General features: G+C 42.6%; 1 protein-coding gene across 1 annotated transcript; it reads left to right on the top strand.

Annotated features, from left to right (window-relative positions):
* The first annotated feature begins 3437 nt into the window (after window positions 1–3437).
* Window positions 3438–11047, top strand: washc3 (WASH complex subunit 3). The gene is made up of 6 exons (XM_084174932.1): window positions 3438–3649; window positions 3877–4041; window positions 4188–4334; window positions 7502–7609; window positions 7696–7760; window positions 9548–11047. The coding sequence occupies exons 1-6, from the start codon at window positions 3599–3601 to the stop codon at window positions 9642–9644; spliced, it is 633 nt and encodes a 210-aa protein (XP_084031058.1). The 5' UTR covers window positions 3438–3598; the 3' UTR covers window positions 9645–11047.
* The last annotated feature ends 1397 nt before the right edge of the window (window positions 11048–12444 follow it).

Below are 12444 nucleotides of genomic sequence, written 5' to 3'. Positions count from 1 at the left end.
TATACAGTTGTCACTCAATGCATTATGTTATGCATAACAATATTACCAGTGTTACGTAGATGGGCACAGCAGGGAATATAAAAGGTTTCAAGATGCCCCAATAACTATGATCAAGCCCAACATCCATTCCAACCCAAAGTCTACTGCCTCCAAAGGTCCTCCCTGCCCCTAGCTACAGCTACAGCTCCAGCAGATTGGGTGTATTGTCATAACCTTTAATTCAGTGTCTCTCTCTTCAGTTCAGAACATTGGGGCATTATCATCCAATATGCTGAATGGCACAAAACAGGAGCACAATGTACCAAATACATTTTCACTCCTTGCTGTGTATTGCGTCATGGTAACGAGTAATCATATAATAGTGAACAATGATGCACCCCTGATTAAAGACAAAGCTGCTTGAGCTGACCTTGTCAGATCAGGGCATGCAAAATAAAACTCCTCTGGTTCCAAGAAACGTACATAAACCTCGCTATCAATCAGTGTTTTCTGATGAAAAGCTCATCTAATTTGGCAACCATCTTCTCAGGTGATTATAAGTCTCACTTCCATGAATTATGACAAATATGACTGTTATCATTAATGCTGGGTTATGGCTAAAATGATGTCTTGTTCTTGTCTGATTATCTCCCAATGCAGTAATAGACTGACCTTCCTTTCCTTCTCCTGCCCACTCTAATATATAGCACTCAGGGTTGTACCCCTGCCAGCTCCCTCTCTCTCTCTCTCTCTCTCTCTCTCTCTCTCTCTCTCTCTCGCTCTCTCTCTCCCTCTCGCTCCTCTCTCTCTCTCCCCCTCTCGCTCCTCTCTGTCTGTCTCTCTCTCTCTCTGTCTCTTCCGCCCCCTTGAACTCATTGACCAGGAAAAGGCTTGTTTTCACTTACAGGGATTCTGGACAGGGAAGAGGTGTTGACAGCGTCCTCTGTCTGGACTGACCTGCCAAACATGCTCACAGCCAGGCCAGAGGTAAAGACAATGGTCCAGCATACAGATGAGCATATGAGAAAGATAAGCATTTTAAGTTCACATGAGGACACACACAGGGCTGAGAGAGACTCTCTGCTCTCAACCCTGAGTAATTCTTCTCCTTCATAGCATTGATCTTAATTAGGGTGAACTATTCCCTCTTGATTAGTTTGAGATGGCTCTGTGAGTTAGGCTGTACTTTTTTGATCAGTGATTTAAACGCCGAAATATTCATATAAACTAGGCAAACTAGGCTATACATTGTGTGAGAGAGGGGGTAATTTAGTTTTTTTTTCTCAGTATTTAATCTACTCAGTGATGTGGAGTGGGTTTAAATGAAAAGAGGGGTGTGGTGCTGATGTGTGTGCATGTGTTATCAAAAACATATTTCGGTGCCATACCATGTCTGTTCATATGGAAGAAATAAAGGTGCGTCATGGAGCAGCAGAGCGAGAGGGGTGCTTGTTTTGATATTCGCCGTTGCCACAGCAACATGTAGGGGTCACAAATGTTTCGGTGAAGTGGGCAGGAAATTCCATGGCGCCTGTTGATGATCAAATCCCAATTTAAATACTGTTCTATGATGGTTTAACTGTCCGTGTCTGATTAATGAACATGCTGGATTCATGTAAGAGAAAGTTAGCAGAAATAGCCCAGTGTGCTCAGAAGTAGGGTTGCAAAATTCCAGGAACTTTCAATAAATTCCCTGGTTTTCCCAAAATTCTGGATGGAGGATTCTCAGAATCAGGAAGGAATAAACATGAAGTCCGGAATCCTCCAACCAGGATTTCTGGAAAACCAAGGAATTTATTTAAAGTTCCTGGAATTTTGCAACCCTACTCAGAAGACATTCAGAAATCATGTTAACAAAGTTTAGAAAATAGCTAATATTACCCAGCTACCAGGGTATCAGGTCAATATCTCTGGAAATTGTGATACAGGAGAAAGCTATTCCTCAACTTGCAGGATCGCAGTTCTATTATTAAGAGCCATGTATTTATTATCATTGTTTAATAATGCTGTCATTTTTTTCTCTTCTCAAAATGCCTATTTTTTTACGACACATAGGAAAGTCCCTCTGAGACTATTTATCCTATCAATGTCAACGTGCCTACAAGCAGACACAGGATTCTGTCAAAACAGTGAACACTATGCAAATCCTGGGTGATACAACCATACCAATACAATTCAAGTATGCACAAGTTGCCAGTAGTTCAACGAGTGCACTTGATGTAGGAAAAACCCTGAGATACATAGCTTTTAATTACTGTAAGCCGTCTATGCCCCACCACACTACACTCTCAGAGGACCCCCTCTAAGTAAAGAAACCTGTTCATTCTGTAAGTAGCCCTATAGAGAAGTACTCCCTCTTGCAGAAAGCCCTGTCAGCAGAGTGAACGTGTTTGTGTGAAACATGTATGGGAAGCTCTGACAGAGCAGTTCACTCCTCACGGTATGATAGAGTGGCTTGGGGGTAAGGGGGTAACCATCCACTGCTCACTCCCTGGCAGAGGGTAGGGGAGGGGAGGGGAGTGGGTGCGGTACTCCTCTGCCCGCTGCCTGGCTCAGAGTATGTCCAGGGAAGAGGTTCTGCCAGGCCTCAATTATGGGGGAGTCATCCAGGACACACTGAAGCAATTACAGTCCCATATAAATCAATATGCTGCTGGTTTAAAAAGTGATCTGCTCCCAACACTCTCTGGATAGGGTCTGGCTCAGGAGGTCAGCTTAGATTTTTTTGTTGAGTTCTTCATAACAATTTTGTTTGAAACTGGGCAGAGACTCTTCCTGCCTGTTGAACTAGGTTGAATTGGCATGGATTGGGCTTTCAGACTTGTTTACGATCAGGTGGGCAATGCTGGGCATGGACTATGGCTTGAGTTTACTCTTAGGTCAGGTTAGAGGGTTTCACTTCTGGTTTACATCCAGTTTAAAGGGCTCTTGTTTCAGATCAAGTCCATTTCAAATAAAACGGTTGGAATAGTTTTTGAGTTCAGATTGAGGTCAAGTTGGACAGCATTTTTGGTTTCCTGTGTTTTGTTTTTCACTGGTTCTGCTGCTCTCCTATGTAGTAATAGTTCACAGCTAATCAGGCATGATCCAGTGCAACACACGTGCACTCACGTTGTGGGTTGTCTCCGAAAGACTATAGCATCTGAGGCATCATCAAAATTAAGTTGTCAAATAATTTATGTTGATGGCTTTATCCATTAACTCATCATCTCTGCAAACCCTATTACGGCAACTAAGTCCTCCTTGCCTGGATCAACAGAATTGGGGCTTGTTTCGAGACACTGCACATTTATTAACCATTATACTGTACTCCATCCTTGTGGTGCATTGAACACACTACATTTGTGGTAATGAGCTGTTAACCCTCCAGTTCAGGAGATGGAGGTATGCACCTTCAGCATTAGGTTCATTTTTATTTCCAATAAAGAAGAAGAAAACTAAGCACCTCATTGGCTGATATACGCGGAAGAGCAGAAGAAGAATGACGTCAGATTTGGGTCACGGTGAAGTCACATGAAGCATTTCTAGCATAATAACATTTCCATCTCGTTTTTGAAGATTATTTGTCAAACATTACTATTAAACAAAGTAATAGGTAGTTAACCAAAACGATAAAAGCATGGATGAGGACGGTTTACCGATTGTGGGATCTGGAATAGATCTGACCAAGGTGAGTGTTTTCCGTAGCCGAAAGATATCTTGGTGGCTACTGTAGCTAAATTAGTCATGATAGCTTCAGCTTGTTTTGTAAACAAGCTGAATGACTCTCAGACAAATAATGCAATCAAATAAATGTTGTATCTAATGAGTATGTGTAGTAAATGTTTTTGAACTCCCCATCTCTGTAAGTAAATAAACATAGCATTTTCTTCATGATACTGAATGCTATGGTCCTAGGTCCCAGCCATACAACAGAGGAGAGTCGTTGCCTATCTCAACCAGTTCATAGTGCACACTGTCCGGTTCCTCAATCGTTTTTCGACAGTTTGCGAAGAGAAACTTGCTTCCATATCTCTTCGGATACAGCAGATTGAAACTACCCTCAGCATTTTGGAAGCAAAGGTAGGTAACCCAGCTCCTGTATGTGTTTAGTATACAATATTATAGGACTTTACTCTGTCTTTGATGTTGTTGTACTGTTATGTGCATTGCTGCTCTGGGCATACCAATATGATAATGTCAGTGCATCCTGATTTTGTTCTATGTAGCTATCCTCTATTCCTGGTTTGGAGGACGTCAGGGTGGAGGGTGTTGGTCAGCGGCCAGCTACAGAGGCCAACGGTCCAGTCGCAGTCGTGGTCCCAAGTCAACCAGAGACCCCTATAGCTGTGGCTGTGCCATTGCCACCTTCTGAGGTAGCCCATACACAAAAAAATGTATGCACGCATGACTGTAAGTCGCTTTGGATAAAAGCGTCTGCTAAATGGCATATTATTATTATTATTATTACATAAGTATTCTCACCCTTTTGCTATGACACTCCAAATTGAGCTCACGTGCATCCAATTTCCTTTGATCATCCTTGAGATGTCACTACAACTTGATTGGAGATAGAATTGTGATGAGGCATATACAGTGGGGAGAACAGGTATTTGATACACTGCCGATTTTGCAGGTTTTCCTACTTACAAAGCATGTAGAGGTCTGTAATTTTTATCATAGGTACACTTCAACTGTGAGAGACGGAATCTAAAACAAAAATCCAGAAAATCACATTATGATTTTTAAGTAATTAATTTGCATTTAATTGCATGACATAAGTATTTGATACATCAGAAAAGCAGAACTTAATATTTGGTACAGAAACCTTTGTTTGCAATTACAGAGATCATACGTTTCCTGTAGGTCTTGAACAGGTTTGCACACACTGCAGCAGGGATTTTGGCCCACTCCTCCATATAGACCTTCTCCAGATCCTTCAGGTTTCGGGACTGTCGCTGGGCAATACAGACTTTCAGCTCCCTTCAAAGATGTTCTATTGGGTTCAGGTCTGGAGACTGGCTAGGCCACTCCAGGACCTTGAGATGCTTCTTACAGAGCCACTCCTTAGTTGCTCTGGCTGTGTGTTTCGGGTCGTTGTCATGCTGGAAGACCCAGCCACGATCCATCTTCAATGCTCTTACTGAGGGAAGGAGGTTGTTGGCCAAGATCTGGCGATACATGGCCCCATCCATCCTCCCCTCAATACGGTGCAGTCGTCCTGTCCCCTTTGCAGAAAAGCATCCCCAAAGAATGATGTTTCCACCTCCATGCTTCACGGTTGGGATGGTGTTCTTGGGGTTGTACTCATCCTTCTTCTTCCTCCAAACACGGCAAGTGGAGTTTAGACCAAAAAGCTCTATTTTTGTCTCATCAGACCACATTACCTTCTCCCATTCCTCCTCTGGATCATCCAGATGGTCATTGGCAAACTTCAGACGGGCCTGGACATGCGCTGGCTTGAGCAGGGGGACCTTGCGTGCGCTGCAGGATTTTAATCCATGACGGCGTAGTGTGTTACTAATGGTTTTCTTTGAGACTGTGGTCCCAGCTCTCTTCAGGTCATTGACCAGGTCCTGACGTGTAGTTCTGGGCTGATCCCTCACCTTCCTCATGATCATTGATGCCCCACGAGGTGAGATCTTGCATGGAGCCCCAGACCGAGGGTAATCTTGAACTTCTTCCATTTTCTAATAATTGCGCCAACAGTTGTTGCCTTCTCACCAAGCTGCTTGCCTATTGTCCTGTAGCCCATCCCAGCCTTGTGCAGGTCTACAATTTTATCCCTGATGTCCTTACACAGCTCTCTGGTCTTGGCCATTGTGGAGAGGTTGGAGTCTGTTTGATTGAGTGTGTGGACAGGTGTCTTTTATACAGGTAACGAGTTCAAACAGGTGCAGTTAATACAGGTAATGAGTGGAGAACAGGAGGGCTTCTTAAAGAAAAACTAACAGGTCTGTGAGAGTCGGAATTCTTACTGGTTGGTAGGTGATCAAATACTTATTTCATGCAATAAAATGCAAATTAATTACTTAAAAATCATACAATGTGATTTTCTGGATTTTTGTTTAAGATTCCGTCTCTCACAGTTGAAGTGTACTTATGATAAAAAGTACAGACCTCTACATGCTTTGTAAGTAGGAAAACCTTCAAAATCGGCAGTGTATCAAATACTTGTTCTCCCCACTGTATCTGGGGAAGGGTATAAAACAATTTCTAGAGTGTTGAACGTTTTTAAGAGTACAGTGGTCTCCATAATTGGGAAATGGAAAAAATATGAAACTACCCAGACTCTGCCTAGAGCTGGTCGTCCGACCAAATGGTCAAGAAGGACCTTGGCCAGGGAGGTCACAAGAACCGAATGACCACTCTGACAGAACTACAGAGTTCCTTGGTTGAGATGGGAGAACCTGTCAGTAGGACAACAGTCTCTACAGCACTTCACCAATCTGGGTTTTATGGGAGAGTGGCCAAACAGAAGCCACTCCTGAGAAAAAGGCACATGACAGCACGCCTGGAGTTTGCAAAAAGGCACGTGAAAGGCTCTGAGATTATAAGGCAAAAGATTCTGTGGTCTGAGACAAAAAAGCATCACCCATCTAACACCATCCCTACCGTGAAGCATGGTGGTGGCAGCATCATGCTATGGGGATGCTTTTCAGCATCAGGGAGACTGGTAAGGATAGAGGGAACAATGAATGGAGCCAAATACAGGCAAATCCTTGATGAGAACCTGCTTCAGAGTGTAAACGACCTTAGAATGGGACAATGATTTACGTTGCAACAGGACAATGACCCTAAGCATACAGTCAAAGCAACGCTGTAATGGCTTCAGAACAAGAATGTGAAAGTACTTGAGTGACCCAGCCAAAGCCCAGACTTGAAGCCCATTAAATATGTGGAAAGACATGGGTGTGAATACTTATGTAAATTAGATATTTCTGTATTTAATTTTCTATAAATTTGCACAAATGTCTAAACATGTTTTCACTTTGTCATTATGGAGTATTGTGTGTAGACGCATGAGAAAAACATCTATTTCATCCATTTTGAATTCAGGCTGCAACACAACAACATTTGGAATAAGTCAAGTGGCATGAATACTTTCTGAAGGCACTACACACACAGTAATTCTGTGGTTACTACATGATTCCATATGTTTTATTTCATAGTTTTGATGTCTTCACTATTATTCTACAATGTAGAAAATAGTAAAAATAAAGAAAAACCCTGGAATGAGTAGGTGTGTCCAAACTTTTGACTTGACTGTATATTTCAACCAGTGGAGGCTAGCTCATAATAATGGCCGGAACGGAGCGAATGGAAACCATGTGTTTGATGTATTTGATACCATTCCACTGATTTCGCTTCAGCCGTTACCACAAGCCCGTCCTCCCAAATTAAGGTGCCACCAACCTCCTGTGATTTCAACATATTCGTGTTGAAATAAATTGTTGATGGAACAATAAGTTAAAGACATGGTATATTTGTTTATATTTGTGCATGATGGAAATACTGAATTGCAGTATTGACTCTATTGTAGGCCTCTCCAAACATACCAGAACCAGGATCAGCCGAGGCAGCAGGAGAGTGTTGGATGACTGTGGCCAAGGATCCACGCTATGCCAGATATCTCAAGATGGTGCAAGTGGTGGGTCTCTATACATTTTCATATTCTGTAGAAATGTGAAATCTGTTCAATGAAATCAGTCATGTAGAAAACATTTCAAACTACAGGGTGTTCCAGTTATGGCGATAAAGAATAAAATGGTCCAGGAAGGTTTGGATCCCAACCTGCTTGAGTGAGTGTGCTTACATTACATCTTTGTAATATCTGTATTCTCGTACCTCATAATCCACATCTGAATCTTTCTGATGTCATAAAATGGTGGTCCTACATGTACAGTTGAAGTCGGAAGTTTACGTACACTTAGGTTGGAGTCATTAAAACTTGTTTTTCAACCACTCCACAAATTTCTTGTTAACAAACTATAATTTTGGCAAGTCGGTTAGGACATGTACTTTGTGCATTACACAAGTAATTTTTCCAACAATTGTTTACAGACAGATTATTTCACTTATAATTCACTGTATCACAATTCCAGTTGGTCAGAAGTTTACATACACCAAGTTGACTGTGCCTTTAAACAGCTTGGAAAATTCCAGAAAATGATGTCATGGCTTTAGAAGCTTCTGATAGGCTAATTGACATCATTTGAGTCAATTGGAGGTGTACCTGTGGATCTATTTCAAGGCCTACCTTCAAAATCAGTGCCTCTTTGCTTGACATCATGGGAAAATCAAAGGAAATCAGCCAAGACCTCAGAAAAGAAATTGTAGACCTCCACACGTCTGGTTCATCCTTGGGAGCAATTTCCAAACACCTGAAGGTACCATGTTCATCTGTACAAACAATAGTACGCAAGTATAAACTCCATGGGACCACACAGCCATCATTCCGCTCAGGAAGGAGACGCGTTCTGTCTCCTAGAGATGAACGTACTTTGGTGCGAAAAGTGCAAATCAATCCCAGAACAACAGCAAAGGACCTTGTGAAGATGCTGGAGGAAACAGGTACAAAAGTATCTATATCCACAGTAAAACGAGTCCTATATCAACATAACCTGAAAGGCCGCTCAGCAAGGAAGAAGCCACTGCTCCAAAACCGCCATAAAAAAGCCAGACTACGGTTTGCAACTGCACATGGGGACAAAGATCGTACTTTTTGGAGAAATGTCCTCTGGTCTGATGAAACAAAATTTGAACTGTTTGGCCATAATGACCATCGTTTTGTTTGGAGGAAAAAGGGGGATGCTTGCAAGCCGAAGAACACCATCCCAACCGTGAAGCACGGGGGTGACAGCATCATGCTGTGGGGGTGCTTTGCTGCAGGAGGGACTGGTGCACTTCACAAAATAATGGCATCATGAGGAAGGAAAATGATGTGGATATATTGAAGCAACATCTCAAGACATCAGTCAGGAAGTTAAAGCTTGGTCGCAAATTGGTCTTCCAAATGGACAATGACCCCAAGCATACTTCCAAAGTTGTGGCAAAATGTCTTAAGGACAACAAAGTCAAGGTATTGGAGTGGCCATCACAAAGCCCTGACCTCAATCCTATAGAAAATGTGTGGACAGAACTGAAAAAGCGTGTGCGAGCAAAGAGGCCTACAAACCTGACTCAGTTACACCAGCTCTGTCAGGAGGAATGGGCCAAAATTCACCCAACTTGTGGGAAGCTTGTGGAAGGCTACCCAAAACGTTTGACCCAAGTTAAACAATTTAAAGGCAATGCTACCAAATACTAATGGAGTGTATGTAAACATTTGACACACTGGGAATGTGATGAAAGAAATAAAAGCTGAAATAAATAATTCTCTCTACTATTATTCTGACATTTCACATTTCACATTCTTAAAATAAAGTGGTGATCCTAACTGACCTAAGAGAGGGCATTTTTACTAGGATTAAATGTCAGGAATTGTGAAAAACAGAGTTTAAATGTACTTGGCTAAGGTGTATGTAAACTTCCAACTTCAACTGTATTTGAAGTAACAATGGTGATTCCTAAATGTTTCTGTTTGCAGCACACCAGATGCACCTGTGCCTGATGCAGGCAAAAAGAACACAGTGGATCAAGATGATGACAGCGATGATGGCAGTGAGTCATCTTTCAGCGATTGATCTGCTGTCTTAGCCATGAAGCTGCCTATAGGGAACTTCCTTCCCTGTCATCTGTACTCCAGGCCTTTTGTACTGTGCTGCTGCAGGTGCACAGAAGGACTAGATGCCAGTGTGTGCTTGACAGGCAGAACTACAGTGCTACCAGACAGAAAGTCCCACTTCTGTGGATGATCTGCAGGGATGCATGGGACTTACAAAAACAGGCACATTGTTCTGTAGCTGAAATGCTTTGTAGGTTGAGTGAATGTCAACGAGAAAGAGCTGAGAATGTCTGTATCCAGGTCAGCCACTGACCTTTTTGTGGATGTTATATTTTTGTGGCCATTTCTTTTCCTGACACATTTGATTGTTCATGGACATGATGTTTCTTTATTTACATAGTTTAGCAGTAAAACACATGGAATCACAACCATGGAAAGTACTAACCAGATAATCGATTAGTAATTTATCATTATTTTCTTTAGTCTGCACTGGGCAAACATGCCTCTGCCCCATGCCAGTATCATGTGAACATTCCAATGCCTTTGAAAGAGATCGTGGGGCGGCAGGCAGCCTAGCGGTTAAGAGCGTTGGGCCAGTAACCGGAATGTTGCTGGTTGGAATGGTCTGTGCCCTTGAGCAAGGCACTTATTGCTCCTGTAAGTCGCTCTGGATAAGAGTGTCTGCTAAAAGACAATGTAATTGTGCTTTAGTCACATTTTGTTTTATTATTTTGACAGTGATGTCTGCATGTGACACTTGTGAGTGGGTGATATGTTGTGTGTATCTCAACATTTGATGGGTACTTTCTACACTACAACTGCTATATGAAGAATGTCATGCAGAAATATTGAGGACTGTTCTCTGGACTATTCGTCATTTTTAATTGAGACATTGAGCTGTTGAAATTTAACTGTTCCTGGAGTGAACAATGTGAAGGACAAATTAACAAAATTGCACTTTTGGGTATATACATAATGGAAAAAACACCACTAGTTGTGAGCAATGTTTCAATTGCAATGGTACTGTGTAGGCTAAAATAACAGTTGTACCTAATGTGAATTCATCTCAGAATCTTGTAAAAGGATGTATCTTAACCCAAGATCTAACCAGGTTAGCAAGCCTTTCAGTCCCTTGGATCCCACTGTTGTGAAGGCATTATGCCTTGGCCTTAAAGTCGAGAGTTTTATACATCATCCCGTATCCAAACAAATGCTCAGAGATCCAATTAATCTTCACATTGTTTTTAGTTGTCTCTGGACAGAACACTGCAGTGATGGATTCTTTCAATTGATTGTGAAAGAGGGTAAATGGAGAGGTTTTAGAAGACTGGAAAGCACTTTGTTCAAAAGCGCAAGGCAAGCAGCATTGAGATCTGAGTGTTTATGCAGTTTAGCCTGAAAAATAAAGAACACATTTTGCCTAAAGATATGTGGGTGTCATTTTATTCAAACACTGTTTGGGTTTTGTTTTTTACAGCCTTATTCTAAACTTGATTAAATAATTGTTTTTCTCATCAATCTACACAGAATACCCCATAATGACAAAGCAAAAACACGTTTTTAGAAATACCTTATTTACATAAGTATTCAGACCCTTTGCTATGAGACTCGAAATTGAGCTCAGGTGGATCCTGTTTCCATTGATCATCCTTGAGATGTTTCTACAACTTGATTTGAGTCCACCTGTGGTAAATTCAATTGATTGGACATGATTTGGAAAGGCACACACCTGTCTGTATAAGGTCCCACAGTTGACAGTACATGTCAGAGCAAAAACCAAGCCATGAGGTCCAAGGAATTGTGCGTAGAGCTCCGAGACAGGATTGTGTCGAGGCACAGATCTGGGGAAGGGTACCAAAACATTTCTGCAGCATTGAAGGTCCCCAAGAACACAGTGACCTCCATCATTCTTAAATGGAAGAAGTTTGGAACCACCAAGACTCTTCCTAGAGCTGGCCGCCAGGCCAAACTGAGCAATCGGGGGAGAATGGCCTTGGTCAGGGAGGTGACCAAGAACCTGATGGATACTCTGACAGAGCTCCGGAGTTCCTCTGTGGAGATGGGAGAACCTTCCAGAAGGACAACCATCTCTGCAGCACTCCACTAATCAGGCCTTTATGGTAGAGAGGCAAGATGGAAGCCACTCCTCAGTAAAAGGCACATGACAGCCCGCTTGGAGTTTGCCTAAAGGACTCTCAGACAATGAGAAACAAGATTCTCTGGTCTGATGAAACCAAGATTGAACTCTTTGGCCTGAATACCAAGCGTCACGTCTGGAGGAAACCAGGCACCGCTCATCACCTGGCCAATACCATCCCTATGAAGAAGCATGGTGCAGGCAGCATCATCCTGTGGGGATGTTTTTCAGCGGCATGGACTGGGAGACTAGTCAGGATTGAGGGAAAGATGAATGGAGCAAAGTACAGAGAGATCCTTGATGAAAACCTCCTCCAGAGCGCTCAGGATCTCAGACTGGGGCGAAGGTTCACCTTCCAACAGGACAACGACCCTAAGCACACAGCCAAGACAACGCAGGAGTGGCTTCAGGACAAGCCTCTGAATGTCCTTGAGTGGCCCAGCCAGAGCCCGGATTTGAACCCGATCAAACATCTCTGGAGAGACCTGAAAATAGCTGTGCAGCGACGCTCCCCATCCAACCTGACAGAGCTTAAGAGGATCTGCAGAGAAGAATGGGAGAAACTCCCCAAATACAGGTGTGCCAAGCTTGTAGTGTCATACCCAAGAAGAATTGAGTCTGTACTCGCTGCCAAAGGTGCTTCAACAAAGGACTGAGGAAAGGGTCTTAATACTTATGTAAA

This window comes from Coregonus lavaretus, assembly GCF_964263955.1.
Source record: "Coregonus lavaretus genome assembly, chromosome: 13".
In the NCBI taxonomy this organism is placed as follows: Eukaryota; Metazoa; Chordata; class Actinopteri; order Salmoniformes; family Salmonidae; genus Coregonus; species Coregonus lavaretus.
Note: the sequence above shows the minus strand (reverse complement) of the source record. Positions and strands in the feature narration are given on the sequence as shown.